Source organism: Vigna unguiculata, chromosome 3, assembly GCF_004118075.2.
Source record: "Vigna unguiculata cultivar IT97K-499-35 chromosome 3, ASM411807v1, whole genome shotgun sequence".
In the NCBI taxonomy this organism is placed as follows: Eukaryota; Viridiplantae; Streptophyta; class Magnoliopsida; order Fabales; family Fabaceae; genus Vigna; species Vigna unguiculata.
In genome coordinates, this window is record NC_040281.1 from 6,790,257 (window position 1) to 6,811,412 (window position 21,156).

Sequence of the window (21,156 nt, forward strand, 5' to 3'; positions counted from 1 at the left end):
CCCCAATACATGGGCTACTTGTGAGAGAGGTGAAAGTGAAGCATAGATTTTATCTGTTCAACTTATATCTTCTTCTTGTTCATCTCAGAAGGAAAATTAATCAAGAGGCCTGTAAAATAATTTAGCTACCATTAACATCTTTAAGCAACTAGGAGTATGTAGGGTAATGTAAAAAAGAAACATTATTCAAAAATTAAAGGTAAGAGAAATATCGAAGGAAGAAAGTACATAGTAACAGAAAGTAATAAAATGTCAATTAAATAAAAGTAGTAAAAAAAAGTGAAAAATATCAAGGAAATGATATTGTTGATATAAAGAAAGTGGTCGAAAGTAAAATAAATAAATAGTGTATCGATGTAAATAGTTGAGATTATCATAATAATTCATTCATCCGTAAACGTCTTACGATCCTATGATTTAAGATTTAAATGGATATTAAGTTTCAGTATAGAATATATGTATATAGAATAGAATACAAATACTCTAACTACAGGAAAATTATAGCAACTTCTAATAATCTTTTCCATTAATACTTTTGATCTTTAAATTTTAATGTCCGTGGCGTTCAAATTTTCATTTTTCAAAAACTGATATCTAAAATTTTTCAATGAAGATCAAAATAATTTGGGATTACAACTAGATAAAAAAGAGAGTAAAAGTCGTTAAATTAATTGGGCACAAAATAATGTTCTCTCGTGCCAAGAATTGTGAATACATGTTATTTTGATCTTTAATAGATTTGAAGTTGGGTTAATGATGACAAATTTTGATAAATTTAATTCTTTTTATACTAATTTGGTCCTCTTTAAGCATCTTATCATTTTCACAAATAACTTATTTTATGTTCTTAGTTATTTTAATCTTATTTTAGTTTTTTTTTTTGAAGAAAACATATTACATAACTTATAAATTACTCTCTATCCTTATTTGTAACTTTTTTTTCAGAAGACTATTTATCCTCTTTGTGATACTTTTTTTTTTGGAAATTATAGGTTGCATCCTTAATCAATTAATACATTTTTAACCAATAAATGATAAATATTTGAAATAAATGAGATAATCTCTTTCTCTTGTTACTATTATTAGGATAGGTGAAGACGAGCACTACAAGTCACATAACCATTATTCTCCTTCAAAACCTTAATTAATTAATTAATCAATTAGGGATGATTAATTTTTTTTAAAAAAGTAAGGGTATTTTCGAATAATATTAAATATATTGAAAAAATTAATATCAATAGATAATCTAACTAAATTTAAAAGAGTGTGAAATAACTAAAAGTGTTTCAAATAAAGAAAGAGAAGAATAAGTACAAATAATTTAATGATTTTTTTTAACAGAAATACATTATATATGAGTAATTTACAATATTTAATTAAACTATTTAGGATTGGCGTAGAAAAAGAAAACTTCACTAATATTTTTCAATAAATTCCTTTTATTCAATAATAGTTTACATTTTAAATGTTTATATTCCAATCAATGGTTTTATGGGAGAATGTATATGAATTGTCATTAACCACATCCTTTAAAGTACATGAGACTATTGCTTAAAATACAAATCATAATCCACTTAAAATATAGATCGACTTAATTAATAAAAATTTATTAAATTTGTCGTGAAAATTTGAAGGGTGGGTGAACGAGTTGATTTTACGAGTCTACCCCGTGTGATGAAAGACCCGTGCCCAATCACGAGGTCAAAACAGAAATTTAGTTAAAGCAAAAAAAAAAAAAAGTGCATATTTGTCTGAAGAAAATGATTGGAAGTGGTTAAACCTAAACATTCTTAATCGAAAACAACTCAGAAACAAAACTGTTGGTTGTGCTGTGGGTCTACAACTGTACGACTCGTGTCACTCTTTTCATTAATCAGTTCATGCAAAAACGGATTGAACCAAGGACGTGTCGTACTGCCACAACACACATGTCACACACACTCATCAACCACTTCTATCATATTCACCTAGGATCTATTACTCCGCATACTTAAATCCACGACCTCTTTTCTTCTTCTTTTTTCAACTTTACTTTATAACACATACCCAACAGTATATTATTCAAATTTCCAACCTTTTCCATTAATCAAACATACCTTAATCATATGTGCTTTATTATCATGTAATCACCAATTTAGTGTTACTTTTAGTAGAGATCGATATTTAACTACTTTTTTATTTTCATTTTTATTGAAACTAAAATCAATATTTTTGAAAGTAAAAAACCAAATAAGACATAAGTTGTTTCCACATGAATCATTTCCAATTTTACATCGAACAAGAGCGACAAAAACATATTTTTTTTCCTTTTATTTATAACGTTGCAACGTGACGTAATAGTTTTTGTATGAATAGAAGGTGGGTGAAATATGTGGAGTGGTTTGTTAGGTGGAGGAATTGTTATTGGTTTCACATACATACATTAATTGAATCCTCAACCTCCGTGCATGTGACTGGGATGTAGCAACTGCACAATATTTAAGGGAACTGTGTTGAGCAAATGTAGGAAAACTCCATAAGCAAGAAAATGGTTATAGCAGCAGCAGCAGCATGTAACAGAGTTGATAAGTGTGTCCTCATAATCTCAGGCCTCGGTTTCATCGTCACGCTCCACCTCCTTCTCTCCCTCTCCGCATGGATCTTCCGAACCTTCTTCCGATCCGAGAAGAACCTAATCCGAACCTACGGTTCCTGGGCTCTGGTCACCGGAGCCACCGACGGCATCGGAAAGGCCTTCGCCTGCCAGCTGGCACAGCGAGGGCTCAACCTCATCCTCGTCAGCAGAACCTCGCAGAAGCTGGAAGCTGTTGCGCGTGAAATCCAGGCGAAGAGTCCGACCGCGCGCGTGAAGGTGGTGGCGATGGACTTCGCGTGCGGGGATCTGTCGGAGGGGCTGCGGCGCGTGGAGGAAGCGAGTGAGGGGTTGGATGTTGGCGTGTTGGTGAACAACGTGGGAGTGACGTATCCGAACGCGATGTTTTTCGACGAAGTGGAGGAGAGCGTGTGGAGGAAGATTGTTAGAGTGAACGTTGAAGGAACAACGAAAGTAACGAAATGTGTTCTGCGTGGGATGTTGGAAAGAAGAAAGGGAGCGATCGTTAACATCGGTTCCGGCGCTGCAGTGGTCCTTCCTTCTCATCCTCTCTTCACGGTCTATGCTGCCACCAAGGCGTAAGCTTTCTCTCTAAAACTAATTCTCATTTTAACCATTAAACTAAAATTATTTTATATTATCATTTAATTATTTTTTTAAAGATAGTTGGTTGAAAGTATAAATGTAAAGTATAACTAAGAGATTGTAAAGCATGCAGTTACGTGGACCAATTTTCGAGATCTCTATACGTGGAGTATGGACAATATGGGATACATGTGCAATGTCAGGTACGAAGTTATTGCAATGTTTGCAGCTTGTTAGGTAACTCTGTTTGTGGTTGTAGGGTAAACTTAGTACAGTAGTGATGATGAATGCGAAGGTTGTTGTTAAGAATATTAATTTTGATGAGTGAAGGTACCACTGTACGTGGCAACGAAGATGGTATCAAGGGTGGCTTGTATTGAGAGAGATTCACTGTTCATACCAACGGCTGAGGCTTATGCAAGAGCTGCAATCGGTGAAATTGGGTATAAACCAAAGTGTATACCTTATTGGGCTCACTCGGTTCAGGGCTTCTTCGCACACTTCATCCCTCATCCTCTGCTTGATGCTTGGCGATTCTCCGTCGGTATTCGCCGCCGGAATAACCAAAAAACTGTCACGTCGGATGTTAAATCTACTTTCTCCGGCCACGTGAAGGCTATAAAATAAATTTCAAAGTGATATTCCGGCACCATAATTGAACCTACGAAAAGCAAGTCTACACATCTATGTTTTCAACCATATGTGGTGGATCATAAAGAATTCAAAACTAACCTTTAGTTTTGTAATTATGTTACTTTCAATACTGTCTAGTCGGAATGAACTTATTATCCACCTGTTAAACCCAATTCATTTTTTATATTTATCTAACTAAATCGGCTAAAAACAAACAATTATAGAGAAGTTTTTATTTAGGATCGGAGGCCAAAAAAATTAATGAATCAATTTTAGTCTATTAAATATTCATCGAAAAAATTGATTCGTTTAATAAAAATCCAATTCAATATACCCATTAATATTTTTTACTACATGATATCCCATCCATCCATAAAGAGTTAATTTTTTAAAAATAATAAGTCAAGTTTTAAAAGTAACTTTTAAACAAATATTAGAAGTACTTTTTTCAGCAACATAAATTGAATGTTATCTATATTAATGGTGGTGATAATAATGATCTTAGGTAATAATGTAGAAATGTAAGGAGAAGTATTTGTGCCTTACGGTTAGGATCTAAAAAAAATCTGCTCATGCGGGTATGTAAGGATAAAATTCAGAACGGGTACTGTATATTGAAAATAAATATTTACAGAGATAAATATTTACAGAGATTACGGATATAAGTATTTTTTTATATTTGCATGTTAATAGGATTAGTATGGGTATTATAGTATCTGTAAATGTTTATACCCGCTATAATCTAATTTAAATTAAAAATAATAATTAAAATATTAACACATTAATTTTGAATGAGTTATTTTTTATCAACGGGTTTTAAAAATCTTCATTTATTTGTAAACTATCATTGAATATTATTTAAATGAGTTATTTACACTTTGTTTGAAAGTTATAAATGTTATGCATTGTATTTTTATTTGAATTTATAGTTGAAATTTATTATTAAATATTAAAAATTTTTCTTTGTAAATATATGTGAGTATCCATGAATATTCATGAATTAAAAAAAATACGAATACCCGTATAACGGATATCCGTACGAATATGAGTACGAGACGAATACTTATCTAAGGGATACAATATAAGGAGCTATTACACCTACTTTATCCGTCCTAATGACATCCCTACTTACAATAATATATTTTATATTGAATACAAAACCTTCACATTTATTAACAACTACCACCAATAGACAAGTAAAAACAAACTTAAAACTTAATTAACTTGAATTTTGACAAACATGAAGGCATTACTAACTATTGTGTACAAAATTAAATTAATAAATTTGTCTTGATTTTTTTATTTTATTTTATAATGAATGACTTTATGCATTTTTAAATTAAATGAATGATGAATTTTAAATTAAATGAATGATGAATAAATAAAATGTTAAATATATTTATATTCTCTAGACTCGGATGTAAAATTAAAATTTGTTATTGTGTCAAGCTTTAATTATTTTGGTTCAAAAAATTAAAAAAATACATGAATATAGTTATTTTAACCCAATAAAATTATTTTTTAGAACTTGTCAAATGATGTAAACAACTTAAACACCAATTTAAAACATCATTTAACACACATTAGAAAGTTTAAATTAATCGAGTTAGAAAGATTATATATCTATTCATAAACTGCATCAAAATTTAGGACATAAAATTCCCATTAAAATTTAAAAATAAACAATATTTTTAACCCATGAATAAACATTATTTTGTCATTTGTTTGCAGCTCATGCATATTATTCCGAATTTCTCATTCTAGAAAGCCACTAACTTTAGCCTTTGTTTGTACCGCTTGATTTGTTGTTAAAATTGATGAATTTGTAATGGATTTGAAAGGAAATGTTATGTTTGATCTAATTTGTGTCCATTTGGGTGATAAAATGGTGGTCCCAAAGTTCACAAAGATGGCAAAAAACAAGGGGAAAACCATATTGGTTGTGCAAAAGTAATGTGGATAGGTAAAAGTGACCACATATTTATTCAACATCTTAAAGGGTTTAGTTGTGTGTATATTATTACAACTATTTGTTTCTAAAAACAATTATTTTAAGGCTTCACTTTAATAATAGTTAATTAATTAATAATTTAATCTTTATATTTACATTTTTGTTTTATGATAGTTTAATTTGATTTTTTATTCAATTGAATTTTTATTTTAAAATAAAATAAAATTAATTGAATTTTTATTTTTGTCAAAAAGATTTAGTGTGATATCTTTTTTTAAATTGAATTTAATAATATTTAAAAGTGTCACGTCTTAAATCTAAATTTATCACAAATCAAAATTTAAATATTTTAAATTGTATCATGTGACGTCCCATTTTAATAGATTAAACTACTAAATAAAATATCACACAGTTATAATAACGAGAAGCATTCAGATGAACATACAATGTAGGGGAGATAACTATTACAGTCATCCAGAAAATACTGCGAAAACGGATTTAGGCATGCCACCATACCATAAACAGAAACAAATCTAAAGTTTAACAGTTGGGCAAAAGAAATGCTCTAAGAGCATGGTATTACAAGGCACTAAGGCCATGGAACTTCTTCGAAAGCCACCTCAACGGGCCCACTAGGCTGCACTGCTACCACCATCAGGCCTACCTCCAGAAGTATTCCCATCTGCTCCCACCAACGGTGATCATCGCAAAAGAGAAGACACAACGGAAACATACATAAAGTGCAAGGGTAAGCTAGTGTAACTTGAAACTTATCATATTGTAAAGGGATAAGTGCATAAACATTCACAGGCATACAACACAGAGACATACAAGTCATGTTATGGCAAACAAGCAAGACACTATGACTCTATTATCCGGATACATATACTAAGATCGGATTCACTGGACGCTTGCACTTGTGGTGGCCTCTACTGCTCTGCAGAGCCATTGCCAATGGGTTTCACCCTACCACACACAAGGTTAGCCTTTAAACGTCTAAGGCCATTATCCTGCCAAAGACTAGGGCCTCCCGCTACTCTCACCACTTGGGTCAGTTTGCTCTACTTGAGACTCACTGACCCTTTAGAGTTTCGGGATGCAATCCTTACTTGAATCCTTATCTTAATATATACACTACACGCCACCATAAAGTCTCCCCACGAGACTCATGGAATTATGCCTATTTCACACCAACCTCATGGCTCATATCACATAACCACCACTTGCAACCTCAACATTTATTTCTCATGCTCATTATCAACCATCCAAACACAACTTCATACATTACTCATGCTATCATTCATCTCATACTTTATAAATGCATACCAAGACATACATATATCACAAAATAGTATTCATCCCAAATAAATGTGTGCCAAAATTTAAGTACCTGCAATTCCATACAATCAAGCATAATCCACAACCATAACTCTTACACCAAAATTCCAAAGAAAATTTATTATCATAAAACCAAAATCATTGCAGTAATGCGTGACACATTTCTCAAGCTACAGATATCTAATTGACGATCCAACCGGTCAAACCATAAAATAGCATGTTGTGAACCAAATGTCAAAATTTGAGCTCAATCCAACGGTTAATGAGTCAGAAAAATCAATTTTACTAAAACTGCGCATATCAGAAAAATACCCAGTCGCCCAGCGAGTCAAGGAACTCGCCCAGCGACTGTGCGACGCATCAGAATACGAAAAAAGACGTCAAACATCACAGTTTCATGAATATTTGAACCCCTAACTCAGAAATATACCAAAACTAACATTTTCCAATCATTTAAGCATAAAACATAAACGAAAACAAACCACATATTTCAAAAACGCGAAAAGAACCTAGCTTCCCTTACCTCGAGTAAACGGAGCTGAGGGAAAAAGGGCACACAAAGAGAGAACGGAGCAGTTATAAGGAACTGTAAACATCGTAGATCAAACGTAGGACGAGATTAGGGGCAGAACCAACTTAAGACAAACTTAGTGCATTAAAAAGGACAACGAAAGAGCTTGAGTTTCGATCTGTACTTACAAGGAAGCGGTTCGATTCACTTTGAGGGGAAACAGACTTTGCCCTAGTAGAGCTCCTGCTTTTCTTAGAGAAGTTGAGAGGGGAAGGCTGCCTTTCTGAAACAGAGATGAAGTGAAACTGTGAGGGGCTGTTAGGGTAGGGTGTCCTACTGAAGGGCTGGCCTTGGGCCTCCGAAAAGGCCAGGCCCAAACTCTATATACTGAAAAAGGGGCTTACAACATCTCCCCAACAATAAAAATTTTTCGTCCTCGAAAAATTAGACTTACCAGAACAGATGTGGGTATGAACTCCTCATGTCCTCCTCAAGCTCCCAAGTACAGTCACCTGTCCTCCGGTCCCAGATGACCTTCACGAGACTAGTGGCTCTTCCTTTGCGCTCCTTAACTTGGCGATCCTCTATAGCCACAGGCTGTACCACTACCTGGAGATTCTCCCTGACTTCCACCTCCTCCGCCTCTAACACATGTGATGGGTCAAACACGTACTTCCGTAGCTGTGAAACATGAAAGACTGGGTGTAGATTAGCCAACTGGGGTGGCAATGCAACCTCATAAGCCACGGGCCCTATCCTCCTCAAGATCTGATACGGACCCAAGAACTTAGGTGACAACTTCCTTGAGCGGATAGCCCTCCCCACACCAGTGGTTCGGGTCACCCTCAAGAACACGTGCTCCCCAGCCTCAAACTCTAAGGGTCTCCTTCTTCGGTCTGCATATGCCTTCTGCCTACTCTGAGATGCTTGCAACCTGTCTCTCACCAACTGCACCTTCTTTGTGGTTTGTTGCAACAACTCTGGTCCAACCAAAACTGACTCACCGTCCTGGTACCAACACAAGGGAGTCCTACATCTCCTCCCATACAAAGCCTCATAAGGCGCCATCCCTATACTTGCTTGGTAACTGTTGTTGTAGGTGAACTCCACCAGCGGTAACACTTCATCCCAACTGCTGCTAACTCTAGGTCATGAGTGGGGTAGTTCTTCTCATGAACCTTCAACTGCCTTGAAGCATAAGCCACCACCTTCCTCTCTTGCATCAAGACACACCCAAGGCCCTGATGAGAGGCATCACAATAAACCTCAAAGGGTTTACTCACATCTGGGATTACCAACACTGGAGCACTCGTCAGCCTCTGCTTAAGCTCCCTGAAGCTCTCTTCACATCTATCAGTCCATGCAAACGGTTGATCCTTTCGGGTTAACTGTGTCAAGGGTGCTACTATCTTGGAGAACCCCTCTATAAATCTCCTGTAGTAGCCAGCCAAACCCACGAAGCTCCGAATCTCAGTCACTGATTTGGGACACTCCCACTGTATCACGGCCTCTACCTTAGCTGGATCCACAGCTATACCCTGAGCTGATATCACGTGCCCCAAAAACTGCACCTCTCTCATCCAGAAGTCGCACTTAGACAACTTGGCAAACAGTTGTTTCTCCCGCAAGATACCAAGCACTATCCTCAGATGCTCGGCATGTTCCTCATGCGTCCTGGAGTAGATGAGAATGTCGTCTATGAAGACCACGACAAACTTATCTAAAAGCGGACGGAAGATCCGGTTCATGTAATCCATGAACAAAGCTGGAGCATTAGTCACACCGAATGGCATGACAACATACTCATAGTGCCCATATCTGGATCTGAAAGCAGTCTTCTCAACATCTTCTGCCTTCACCAAAATCTGATGATAACCTGACCGGAGATCAATCTTGGAGAACACCGACGCCCCATGTAGCTGGTCCATCAAATCATCTATTCTCGGCAAGGGGTACTTATTCTTGATAGTCAGCTTGTTCAGCTGCCTATAGTCCACACACAACCTTGAGCCACCGTCCTTCTTCTTCACAAGCAAAACAGGCGCTCCCCACGGCGAAGCACTCGGCCGTATAAACCGTTTCTCAAGCAATTCCTCTATCTGCTTCTTTAACTCTACTAACTCTGCTGGGGCCATGCGGTAAGGAGCTATCGATACAGGTCCGGCTCCTGGTACCAAGTCTATGGAGAACTCCACTTCTCTTCTTGGGGGCAAACCCGGTACCTCTTTGGGGAACACATCCTCAAAGTCCCTGACCACTGGTATCGCGGTGATCCTCTCCTCCTTCTCGACTTCTATCCTGGCAAAGACCATATAACACTGCGCGCCGCTCTGAATTTCCTTCATTACCCCATAGAAAGACAACAACTCGGGCTCCTCTGAGTTGGAGAACAACAGCTTCTTCTCTCGACAGTCTATGAGAACACGGTTGGCAGAGAGCCAATCCATTCCCAAGATCACATCTAGTCCTTGCAGAGGGAGACATATGAGGTTGACTTTGTATACGCGTCCCTCTACCTCAACTGGACATCTAGCACACACCGAAGAAGTCCTAACCAACCCAGATGCCGGAGTAGATACCACGAGATCAAACTGTAGCTCACACACCGGCAGACTCAACTCCCGCACACAAGACTCTGACACAAAAGAGTGTGTCGCCCCGGAATCAAAAAGCACACAACAAGACTTGCCAGATATTACACAACAACCAATAACAAGGTTACCTGAACCTGCTGCCTCTGACCCGGTCATCGCAAAGACCCTGCCTGTAGCCTGAGGCCTGCTGCCTCCTCCTCTCTGCTGAGTCTGGCCTGAACTCTGACTCGGAGTGTGTGGTGAAGGTCGTGCAACTGTCCTCCTCAGAGTGGGGCAATCCCTACCAAAGTGGCCCTCTCTGCCACAATGGTTGCACCTGCGGAAACCTGATAGCTGCGGGCAGAAATTCTTCCCATGCGGCCCTCCGCAATGATAGCACTGAATCCTGCTGGGCGGGGAAGAAAAGCCTCTAGACCCCTGTGGCTGTGGATGAGGCCTAGCATAAGGCTTCCTCTTCTCTTCAACCCTCGGCCTGGACCCAGATGGTCCACTGACTCTCTGCTGTGGCTGTTGCTGAGCTTCCACCTCTACCTTCATTCGCTCAATGACCCTGGCCTTTTCCACCAAGGCCGCAAAGTCCTTAATGGACAGTGGAGCTATCATCAGGCGGATATCTCCTCTGAGACCATTCTCAAACTTCCTGCAACGCCACTCCTCATCGAGCGGCATGGTGTAAAAACGCCCCAGATGCTTGAACCTCTCGGCGTACTCAGCTACTGACTTGTTCCCCTGCGTCAGCTGGAGGAACTCAACCTCCTTAGCGTACCTCACGATATCAGGGAAGTACTCTGAAAGAAACCTCCTCTTGAAGGCTTCCCATGTGATATCCTCATGCTTCTCTTCCATCACCAGCTTCATGCTAGCCCACCAATGCTCAGCCTCTCCAGTGAGCATGTAAACAGTGAAAGCCAGTCTGCTCTCATCGGGGCACCTCTTGGCATCAAAGATGTGCTCCATATCTTTCATCCATTGGTCCGCCTGATCGGGACTCTTCTTGCCATCAAACTTGGCAGGTTGGTGCTTCAAAAAGTCTTCCAAACTCCATTTAGGGGGTGGAGGTTGGGGATGAGGACCATACATCTGAGCACCAGCAGCATTCTCCCCTAACTGACGGAAAGCATCCACGTGCTGCCTCTGAGCATCCTCTGCAGCCTGCCTAGCAGCTTCCATCTGCTGCATCATGAAGTTCTGCTGCTCGAGAGAGGCTTCCTGGCGCTGCATCGCCGCCTCATGCTGTTGCATCATGGCATTGCTTTGCTGAGTCAAAGCCGCAGCCATGGCCTCGATCGCCCTGGCCAGATCTTGTCCGTCGCCCTGAGGGGGTGGAGTAGGAGCGATACGCGGGGGTGCCATATCACTGGACACACAGAAAGCACCATCAGAACTTGGTTAGATTGGAAACTCATCGAAACATGACAGGAAGACACAACGAAAGCTAAGCAAACACATAGCCCACAGACACTTAGGAACGAAGGCTCTGATACCATAAAAGTGTGACGTCCCATTTTAATAGATTAAACTACTAAATAAAATATCACACAGTTATAATAACGAGAAGCATTCAGATGAACATACAATGTAGGGGAGATAACTATTACAGTCATCCAGAAAATACTGCGAAAACGGATTTAGGCATGCCACCATACCATAAACAGAAACAAATCTAAAGTTTAACAGTTGGGCAAAAGAAATGCTCTAAGAGCATGGTATTACAAGGCACTAAGGCCATGGAACTTCTTCGAAAGCCACCTCAACGGGCCCACTAGGCTGCACTGCTACCACCATCAGGCCTACCTCCAGAAGTATTCCCATCTGCTCCCACCAACGGTGATCATCGCAAAAGAGAAGACACAACGGAAACATACATAAAGTGCAAGGGTAAGCTAGTGTAACTTAAAACTTATCATATTGTAAAGGGATAAGTGCATAAACATTCACAGGCATACAACACAGAGACATACAAGTCATGTTATGGCAAACAAGCAAGACACTATGACTCTATTATCCGGATACATATACTAAGATCGGATTCACTGGACGCTTGCACTTGTGGTGGCCTCTACTGCTCTGCAGAGCCATTGCCAATGGGTTTCACCCTACCACACACAAGGTTAGCCTTTAAACGTCTAAGGCCATTATCCTGCCAAAGACTAGGGCCTCCCGCTACTCTCACCACTTGGGTCAGTTTGCTCTACTTGAGACTCACTGACCCTTTAGAGTTTCGGGATGCAATCCTTACTTGAATCCTTATCTTAATATATACACTACACGCCACCATAAAGTCTCCCCACGAGACTCATGGAATTATGCCTATTTCACACCAACCTCATGGCTCATATCACATAACCACCACTTGCAACCTCAACATTTATTTCTCATGCTCATTATCAACCATCCAAACACAACTTCATACATTACTCATGCTATCATTCATCTCATACTTTATAAATGCATACCAAGACATACATATATCACAAAATAGTATTCATCCCAAATAAATGTGTGCCAAAATTTAAGTACCTGCAATTCCATACAATCAAGCATAATCCACAACCATAACTCTTACACCAAAATTCCAAAGAAAATTTATTATCATAAAACCAAAATCATTGCAGTAATGCGTGACACATTTCTCAAGCTACAGATATCTAATTGACGATCCAACCGGTCAAACCATAAAATAGCATGTTGTGAACCAAATGTCAAAATTTGAGCTCAATCCAACGGTTAATGAGTCAGAAAAATCAATTTTACTAAAACTGCGCATATCAGAAAAATACCCAGTCGCCCAGCGAGTCAAGGAACTCGCCCAGCGACTGTGCGACGCATCAGAATACGAAAAAAGACGTCAAACATCACAGTTTCATGAATATTTGAACCCCTAACTCAGAAATATACTAAAACTAACATTTTCCAATCATTTAAGCATAAAACATAAACGAAAACAAACCACATATTTCAAAAACGCGAAAAGAACCTAGCTTCCCTTACCTCGAGTAAACGGAGCTGAGGGAAAAAGGGCACACAAAGAGAGAACGGAGCAGCTATAAGGAACTGTAAACATCGTAGATCAAACGTAGGACGAGATTAGGGGCAGAACCAACTTAAGACCAACTTAGTGCATTAAAAAGGACAACGAAAGAGCTTGAGTTTCGATCTGTACTTACAAGGAAGCGGTTCGATTCACTTTGAGGGGAAACAGACTTTGCCCTAGCAGAGCTCCTGCTTTTCTTAGAGAAGTTGAGAGGGGAAGGCTGCCTTTCTGAAACAGAGATGAAGTGAAACTGTGAGGGGCTGTTAGGGTAGGGTGTCCTACTGAAGGGCTGGCCTTGGGCCTCCGAAAAGGCCAGGCCCAAACTCTATATACTGAAAAAGGGGCTTACATATCACGAGTCAAATTAAAAAATAATATAAATTTCAACATATAACAATCAATTTAATAAAATAGAAGAGATCATGTTAATTTTTTTTATAAAAATAAAAACTCAATTAGTAAATATAAAATTAAAAACAAATTATAAGTAAATATATAAAAACCAAATTAATAATTAAATCTAATAGTAAATTATTATGCTTAAATAACTAGTGAATAAAAAATTTATTTAAAACTTAAATTAATTACATAAAATAGATTAATAGCAAAATATCATAACCCTGTATTTTATTATTTTATTTGGTCACAGATTTTCACTGATGCAAGAAGCAAAAAGGATTATTTCATGTCACATGACATCAGCACGAGTCATAAAAAGTACATAAATATTGTTATATAATATAATATTTTCCTGTTTTATTTTTAATGTTGTACTCAACTTTTGGTATCAATAATATATATCTTGTTTCGTATGTTATATTTTAGTTATTTCTAAAAGTCCAATCGTTGATATGAACCGAATTGTCTTGCGTAATAAAAATATAGGAATAATAAATGAGGAACAATAAAAGATCAAGAAGTACATTACGTGGGGACAGCTTGAAAAAAAAATAATAAGACTGAACTTTCGCATCAACTCTACCACGTGGATCACTGTTCACAGGAAAATGTCCAATAAACAAAGAAACGATCCATGATTCACTGTATAAGAATACGATCAAGGGAAAGCAAAAACATTCGCGTCCGAAGGATAAAATTTGTCACGGGTAGCTAGTACATACTGATAGTACGTAGAGATGACAAATAAACCTGTATTTGTAGATATTGTCCGAACCTGTTCTCGTTTTAACGGGAAATTCCCGCATGACTAGACATGTGTATACGTATGGAGAATCTCCGATTTTTTCAATTAGGTATGAGGATGGGGATGGGGATAAATATATCCCCGCCATAATACCCGTCCCCGCCATATCTCCATCCTCATTTAAATTATTAAAATATTCATAATTAATTAAGTAACCCTATATATATATATATATATATATATATATATATATATATATATATATATATATATATATTCTTTCTATTTTTTATTTTTTCTAAATATTTTGTTTGTCATGAAACTCATTCGCATTTTCAATATTTTTTTTATTTTATCATAACCTTTATGTAATTATGTTAAAATGATGTATGTCAATTAAAAAAAATTTATGTCTAACATTAGAATATTTCTATTATTTTTAATATTTTTATTTATTGTATATTTTCCTTTCACCTGAGAATGTTTAATACTTTTAATTTAAGTGTTTAATAGCATAAACATTTCATTTACAAGGTAATATAAAAAAAAAATTACTTATTATTATTAATGTTTGTTTCATTTGAATAACTCTTTTATTTCGCTAAAAAAAATTGTTATTTCTCAACCATTGAGTATATATGTTGATATTTGAAAAGTTTTCTTAGATCTCTAAGATGTTTTTCGTCTTATCATACCATTAATTATACATTTATTTTTCTTTGTGCAATTCCTTCCAATAGTCTCCAAATTGTTTATAAGACACACATTTGTTAATTTTTTAATATTTTTATTTTTGTTTATTTTCATCATATAGAATACTATTTCGATAAATTTTATCTAATTATTTTTTATTTTCTAACTCATTACAATCATACTTTAATATTTTCAATGTAATTTTATAAATAATTTTTATTTACTACAATATAAAAATTTAATGTAATTGCCATGAATATTTTTTTATCACCATCCAACATATATTGGAGTTTAAAAGATACAAGATCTATGATAAAATTTTATTATGTTTACTATTTGTTCTTTGCGTCATTTTTTTTATCAACAATTGAGTATATAGGTTGATATTTGAAAAGTTTTTTTAGATCTCTAAGATATTTTTCATCTTATTATACTTTTAATTATATATTTATTTTTCTTTGTGTGATTCCTTCCAATAGTCTCCTAATTGTTTATAAGACACACATTTGTTAATTTGTTAATTTTTTTATTTTTTTTTATTTTCATCATGTAGAATACTATTTCGATAAATTTTATCTAATTATTTTTTATTTTCTAACTCATTACAATCATACTTTAATTTTTTCACTATAATTGTATAAATAATTTTTATTTACTACAATATAAAAATTTAATGTAATTGCCATGAATATTTTTTTACCATCACCCAACATATATTGTGGTTCAAAAGATACAAAATCTATATTAAAATTTTATTATTATATTTATTATTTGTTCTTTGCGTCATTTTAATCAAATGATGTATTATAACTTTTATTAGTGTATAAAAAATAGATTCATTATAATTTTAAAAATTGAAGTAAACAAACATTTAAAATATATTTTAATTTAAATATTTTTTTCCTTTTATAATTTTTAAAAAAATATTTTTAAAATTTATCAACTAGGTTTCATTAATGTTTGCAAATTTAATAAATGTTTTGGTTCTCATTAAATTTTATTTGGTATTCTAATCTAAAATGTAAACCATTATAATTTATTTCAAAGTATTTGATATCGAAGAAACAACCATACTCCTAATATTGAATATTTGATAATATTATGTTTCCTTTACCGTAATTTTTTATTATTTTATAAAAAATAATTAAAATTAATATTAAAGTAGTAAGAAAACGGGTACGGGTATGGGTACGAGATTATACCCGTTACCCGGTGGGGATGGGGATGGGATAAAAGTTTGATACCCGTTGGGTTTGGGTATGAGGATGAGGATGAATTTTTTTTACGGGGATGGGTATGGGATAGTGAAACCCGTCCCCGCCCCGCCCCGTTGCCATCCCTAATAGCATGTATTCTAATATCCGTTTATAAATAGATCGGATACGGATATCATACTATTTGTATCCGCGAGTACCGGTTGACCGTAAAACATTAAAATTAAAATTTAATTTATATTTTATTAAGTTAAATTTAATTAAAATTAAAATTAAAATTATATTTTATTAGATTAAATTTAATTACAATTAAAATTAAAATTTAATTTAATTATACTTTATTTTATTTTTATAATTTTATATTAAAAAATTTATAAAATATATATATTTTTTAAATATTTGCGGGTATGCGTGTATCCACGGGTACTCGCGGATTTTAAAAAAATCCGCGGATATTTTTAAGCGGGTACTCGACAGGTAAATGGACAGGTAATAGGGGAATTTTTTTTTTTGCAGGTCGGGTTGCGGGTAAGCACTATCCGTGCCTGACCCGACCCATTGTCATCCCTAGATACGACACATGCAGTAAATACAATTAAGGATGACAATGACTCGAAATAGGCCGTTATATACAATTCGACCCATAACAAAAAAATTAACTCATTACTCGTTTATTTATTCATTAGATATTTGTTTAAAAAATATTCACAAACTTTTTAAAACTAGCAGGTACATGTAGATATCTATGAATGTTTAAAAAATTATTTTATAAATTTTAAAACAAAATTACAAAAAAAGCATATATTAAATAAAATAAAAATTAAATTTTAATTTTAATTTTAATTAAATTTAAATAATTAAAACATAAAATAAATTTTAATTTTAATTTTTTACGAGTAACGAATATCTATGGGTACAAATTCATCCATTTATAAATATGAGAGACTAAATTGATTTAGAATTTCAAATTCAAATTTTTACTGGAAGTGAAGTTACCAAAATCACATTTAACTCAAAAAAATTTCATACCTGTTGCATACAAAAACTATGTTTCATTTTTTTATTTTTCACGTGTCATTAAAATGGAGTGGTGATGTGACACTCTATTTACCACATAATTTTGATTGTTTACAGCAGTAAAATTCATCATAATTTGTATTATCGTTAGATAATCCATCGATAATTAGAACTTTAATAATTCATTAGTAAATCTCGTCAATAAAATGAATGTCAAAATTTTCATCATCCGCGTTGGATTTTGACTATTTGATAAAATTTGTCAATCATTTTTTTTTAATTCATCGATAAAGTAAGCATAAAATTTTCTATCAAATTCAATGAAATATATCATTAAATACAAAGGGGGAGAAAAAGGGGAAGAAATAGAAAAAGAAGGAAGAGAATGAAGAACCAAATTGTTATAATTATCAATGGATAATTACAAATAAATAGTTATCGATTATAATTGTTGGTAATTATTGACAAATAATTTCCGACGAATATATGATTTTTAGTAAAGATGTCAACAAAATTCATACTCGCAAGTATTTGAAGATAAAACCTGTAACGAATAGGAAATGAATATTATAAATGGATACCCACGGGTAATGGATTCAAGTGTTTTTTATACCCGTATGTTAATCGAGTGAGTATAAGTATCATAGTATCTGTACCGTGGATATCGATATCCGCTATACTCTAATTTAAATTTAAAAAAAAAACTAAAAAGATATGATTAAAATATTAAACCATAAATTTTGAATAAGTTGTTTTTCAATTGGTTTTAAAATAAAATCTTATTTTCTTTATCAACTGTCATTCAACACTATTTAAATAAATTATTTGAACTTTGTTTAAAAATTTATAAATATTATGTAATGTATTTTATTTGAATTTAGAATTAAAATATATTATTAAATATTTTAATTTTTTTATAAATATTAACATATATATTTATATATCCATAAATATTAAAAAAATATGAAATATAACGTATGTCCACACATATATACATATAGAACATATACAAAGCGGATATTTACCTTCACTTTTCCGTTAACAAAATGATTTTAGTTACAAAACTGTCCATCTATAATTATATATTTTTTTCTTATATTTCATGTCAAACTTAACATGATATATTTATAAATCTGAACATACAGAACCATGTGTGTTCTGAATCATGCAGTACTATATTGCATTTATAATGAAAAAACAGAAGGCTGGAGACAGTTTGGTATAGAAGAGAAAAAAAGGAAGAAAATTGTCATTGATTAAGGAACTGTATATATTGATAAAAGAGAGCAATAGTTACATATACATAACTGTCGAAACCAGAGAAAAACAGAAACTAACTGCTAAACCCCATATTAAAGATAAATTGTCGAGAATAGTAACATAAAATCTTGTTTTCAGGTAGTTTTTAAGAACATGGCTTTCTCTAAGAATCTCTCTCTACTAACGAGAGATAAATTGTTATCAAACTGAAAAAATATTGAAGCTTTTAGGCCTCATAAAAAAATAGTTTTTTATTGTTGAATTACAGTTCCAATCAATGGAAAATTATTTCTTGAAATATAGTTAAAATTTTAATTAGTGTAAAAAGCTGGTTAAATGGTTATATATTTGGCTTAAATAGGAAGTATTTTGTGTCTCTTTAAATACCATATGAATATGTCCCCTATGTTTTCTTTCATAAACCACTTCATGCTTCATTCAAGTGACTTAAATAAACGAATATGACATTTCATTTCGTAAAATTATATAATTTGTGATCTACTTTTGTTTTTCTTATTTGTACAACGTTACTAGGCTCACTGCATATATGTTAGCATTAATGAATGACGGCTTCACGTTTTAGATACTTTATTATTATATTAGTTTATTTATAGCATTAATAACTATAATATATTAAAATGATCTTTAATAAAAATAATTATAACTCTTTTTATCTTTATATAATTTAAAACTAATACAAAATAACTGGTTTGAATATGCTTTAAGCTTATGGAAACTATTCTCTCTTCCTATTTTAGTTCCTATAGATATTTTTTTTGTTATTTTTAAAATTTCGACATTTTTTATCAGTATTTTTTTAGTTCTTTTATTAACAACCATAGTTAATTTAATCAAAATTATAAAACATTGTTTTGAAAAACATTAAATATTCCTAAATTAGCTTAATGAAAATAATGCAAAGAAAAAGAGAAATGAAAGAGAGAAAAAGCGTTAAGGTGGAGTGTTCTTACGAAAGGCAACCTCTGTGTCCAAACCAAAACCATTAACGCCACGAACGTGAACCAAAACGGAGCGTTTGAACAGCGCCGCGAGGGGCTCCACGCTGTAGAGGTCGGTAGCGGAGTACTTATCAGCGCGTCGCGACAGCACCACGTGCAACACGCACACGCCGTTGGGCTTCAACGTGCGTTCGATCTCGGCCACGAAGCGTTCCGGGTAGAGCGCGTGGTCGAAGACGTTCGAGAATTCGAAGTCGAACGTGCCGTTTCGAAACGGTTGGTCGTGAAAGTCCCCCTGAACCACCAGGGGAGGGTACGGAACGAGGTCCATTCCCACGGAGTCCGAAACGCCCACGCGCCTTAGTGCCTCGACTTCTTGCCCCACGCGCGCGCCTACGCAAAGCGCCTTGGACCCCTTGTGGAGAAGCTTCTTTCCCTTAAGGTCCTCGAAGAAGCGCGCAAAAACCGGGATCTTGCGGTTCCAGTCGCGCGTGTTCCATATTTTCCGGAGGCGCGGGTTGAGGGTTTTGTTGAGCTGGCGCTGGATGTAGGCGTCGTAGGAAGAGTAACCGGGTCGGATTCTGAGGTTGTTATTGTAGGTGGTGGTTGTGATGGTGGTGATGGTGGCGTGACGGTGGTGTTGGTGCGGCGGAGAGAGGAGGGGGAGGAAGAGGAAGAGGAAGAAGGGGAGGGAGAGGATGAGAGAGAGGAGAAAGTATCTTAGGATTAATGGTTTTGTGAGTGTTATGTTCATTCCCGCATGCATGTCGTGCTATGAACAACAATAACAGAACGTGTTCTTTCTCATGCTTGGGACGAAAGGCTGTGAAAAAAAGCTTAATTTTGAAGAAAGAGAGAGAAAGAAGTTTTAGAGGATAATAGATAAGCCATTTATGCTTTATAGTTGCTAAAGATAAGTTGCATTATCCATTAACGTAATGAGGATTTTAACTTTGTCTCTTGATTTGGGATAGAGCTAAGCTTTGTTATTTATAATAATTTTGGATATTATAAAAGTTTATTTTTTTTGTAAAGGATTTAAAGTTATCATATAAATTTATTTTTATATTATGTTTCATAAACCACTTTATTTGTTCCCTATTTTTATTGATTTTATTCAATTTGGTCTCTATTTTCGTTTTATGTTCAATTAGGTCATCATTTTCGTTAAATTATGGTCAATTTGGTCATTTTCACTAACGGTATTTAAATAGTTAACGTTTTTGAACAGTACATGTCACGTGTCAGCTCCTAGTTTTTTTGATTTTTTTAATATATTTTTTTAATCTTTTTATATTTTAAAAAATAATAATTTTTTTAATTTTAATAAAAGTGTCCACGTGTCAAGTCACAATTGTGCCACGTGTCAGTTTGTAGTTGTATTATTTATTTTTGTTCAATTTAGTCCTGATATTCATTATTTTTATTCATTTTAGTCTCTATATTCGTTATTTTTGTTTAATTTAGTCCCAAATTTTGTTAAAATAAAACCATTAAATTTTTAAAATTGACAATATTATTAGTTATTTTTAAATTTAATTATAAATTATAATATTTAGTTATTAATTGAATATAATTCTTAAATTCAATTGTTAAATAGAATATAATTATTTAAATATTATTAAAATAT

The 21,156-nt window shown here is 34.4% G+C and overlaps 3 protein-coding genes and 2 long non-coding RNA genes across 5 annotated transcripts; 1 reads left to right on the top strand and 4 right to left on the bottom strand.

Annotated features, from left to right (window-relative positions):
• Positions 1–2,380: 2,380 nt before the first annotated feature.
• LOC114179196 (very-long-chain 3-oxoacyl-CoA reductase-like protein At1g24470) lies at positions 2,381–3,939 on the top strand. The gene is made up of 3 exons (XM_028065440.1): positions 2,381–3,171; positions 3,312–3,381; positions 3,509–3,939. Exons 1-3 carry the CDS (start codon positions 2,528–2,530, stop codon positions 3,803–3,805), a joined length of 1,011 nt encoding a protein of 336 aa, XP_027921241.1. The 5' UTR covers positions 2,381–2,527; the 3' UTR covers positions 3,806–3,939.
• A 2,207-nt stretch (positions 3,940–6,146) lies between these two features.
• Positions 6,147–7,686, bottom strand: LOC114177225. The gene is made up of 2 exons (XR_003603113.1): positions 7,624–7,686; positions 6,147–6,444 (listed from the first exon to the last, which is right to left on the bottom strand). It is a non-coding gene; the product is annotated as an uncharacterized LOC114177225 (long non-coding RNA).
• Positions 7,687–7,736: 50 nt separating this feature from the next.
• LOC114178572 lies at positions 7,737–11,558 on the bottom strand. The gene is made up of 5 exons (XM_028064566.1): positions 11,284–11,558; positions 9,626–11,118; positions 8,895–9,547; positions 8,066–8,619; positions 7,737–7,890 (listed from the first exon to the last, which is right to left on the bottom strand). Exons 1-5 carry the CDS (start codon positions 11,556–11,558, stop codon positions 7,737–7,739), a joined length of 3,129 nt encoding a protein of 1,042 aa, XP_027920367.1.
• Positions 11,559–11,719: 161 nt separating this feature from the next.
• Positions 11,720–13,568, bottom strand: LOC114179727. The gene is made up of 3 exons (XR_003603522.1): positions 13,373–13,568; positions 13,197–13,259; positions 11,720–12,017 (listed from the first exon to the last, which is right to left on the bottom strand). It is a non-coding gene; the product is annotated as an uncharacterized LOC114179727 (long non-coding RNA).
• A 5,922-nt stretch (positions 13,569–19,490) lies between these two features.
• Positions 19,491–20,377, bottom strand: LOC114175224. Its single transcript, XM_028059988.1, has one exon. It carries the CDS (start codon positions 20,290–20,292, stop codon positions 19,519–19,521), a length of 774 nt encoding a protein of 257 aa, XP_027915789.1. The 5' UTR covers positions 20,293–20,377; the 3' UTR covers positions 19,491–19,518.
• Positions 20,378–21,156: the final 779 nt, after the last annotated feature.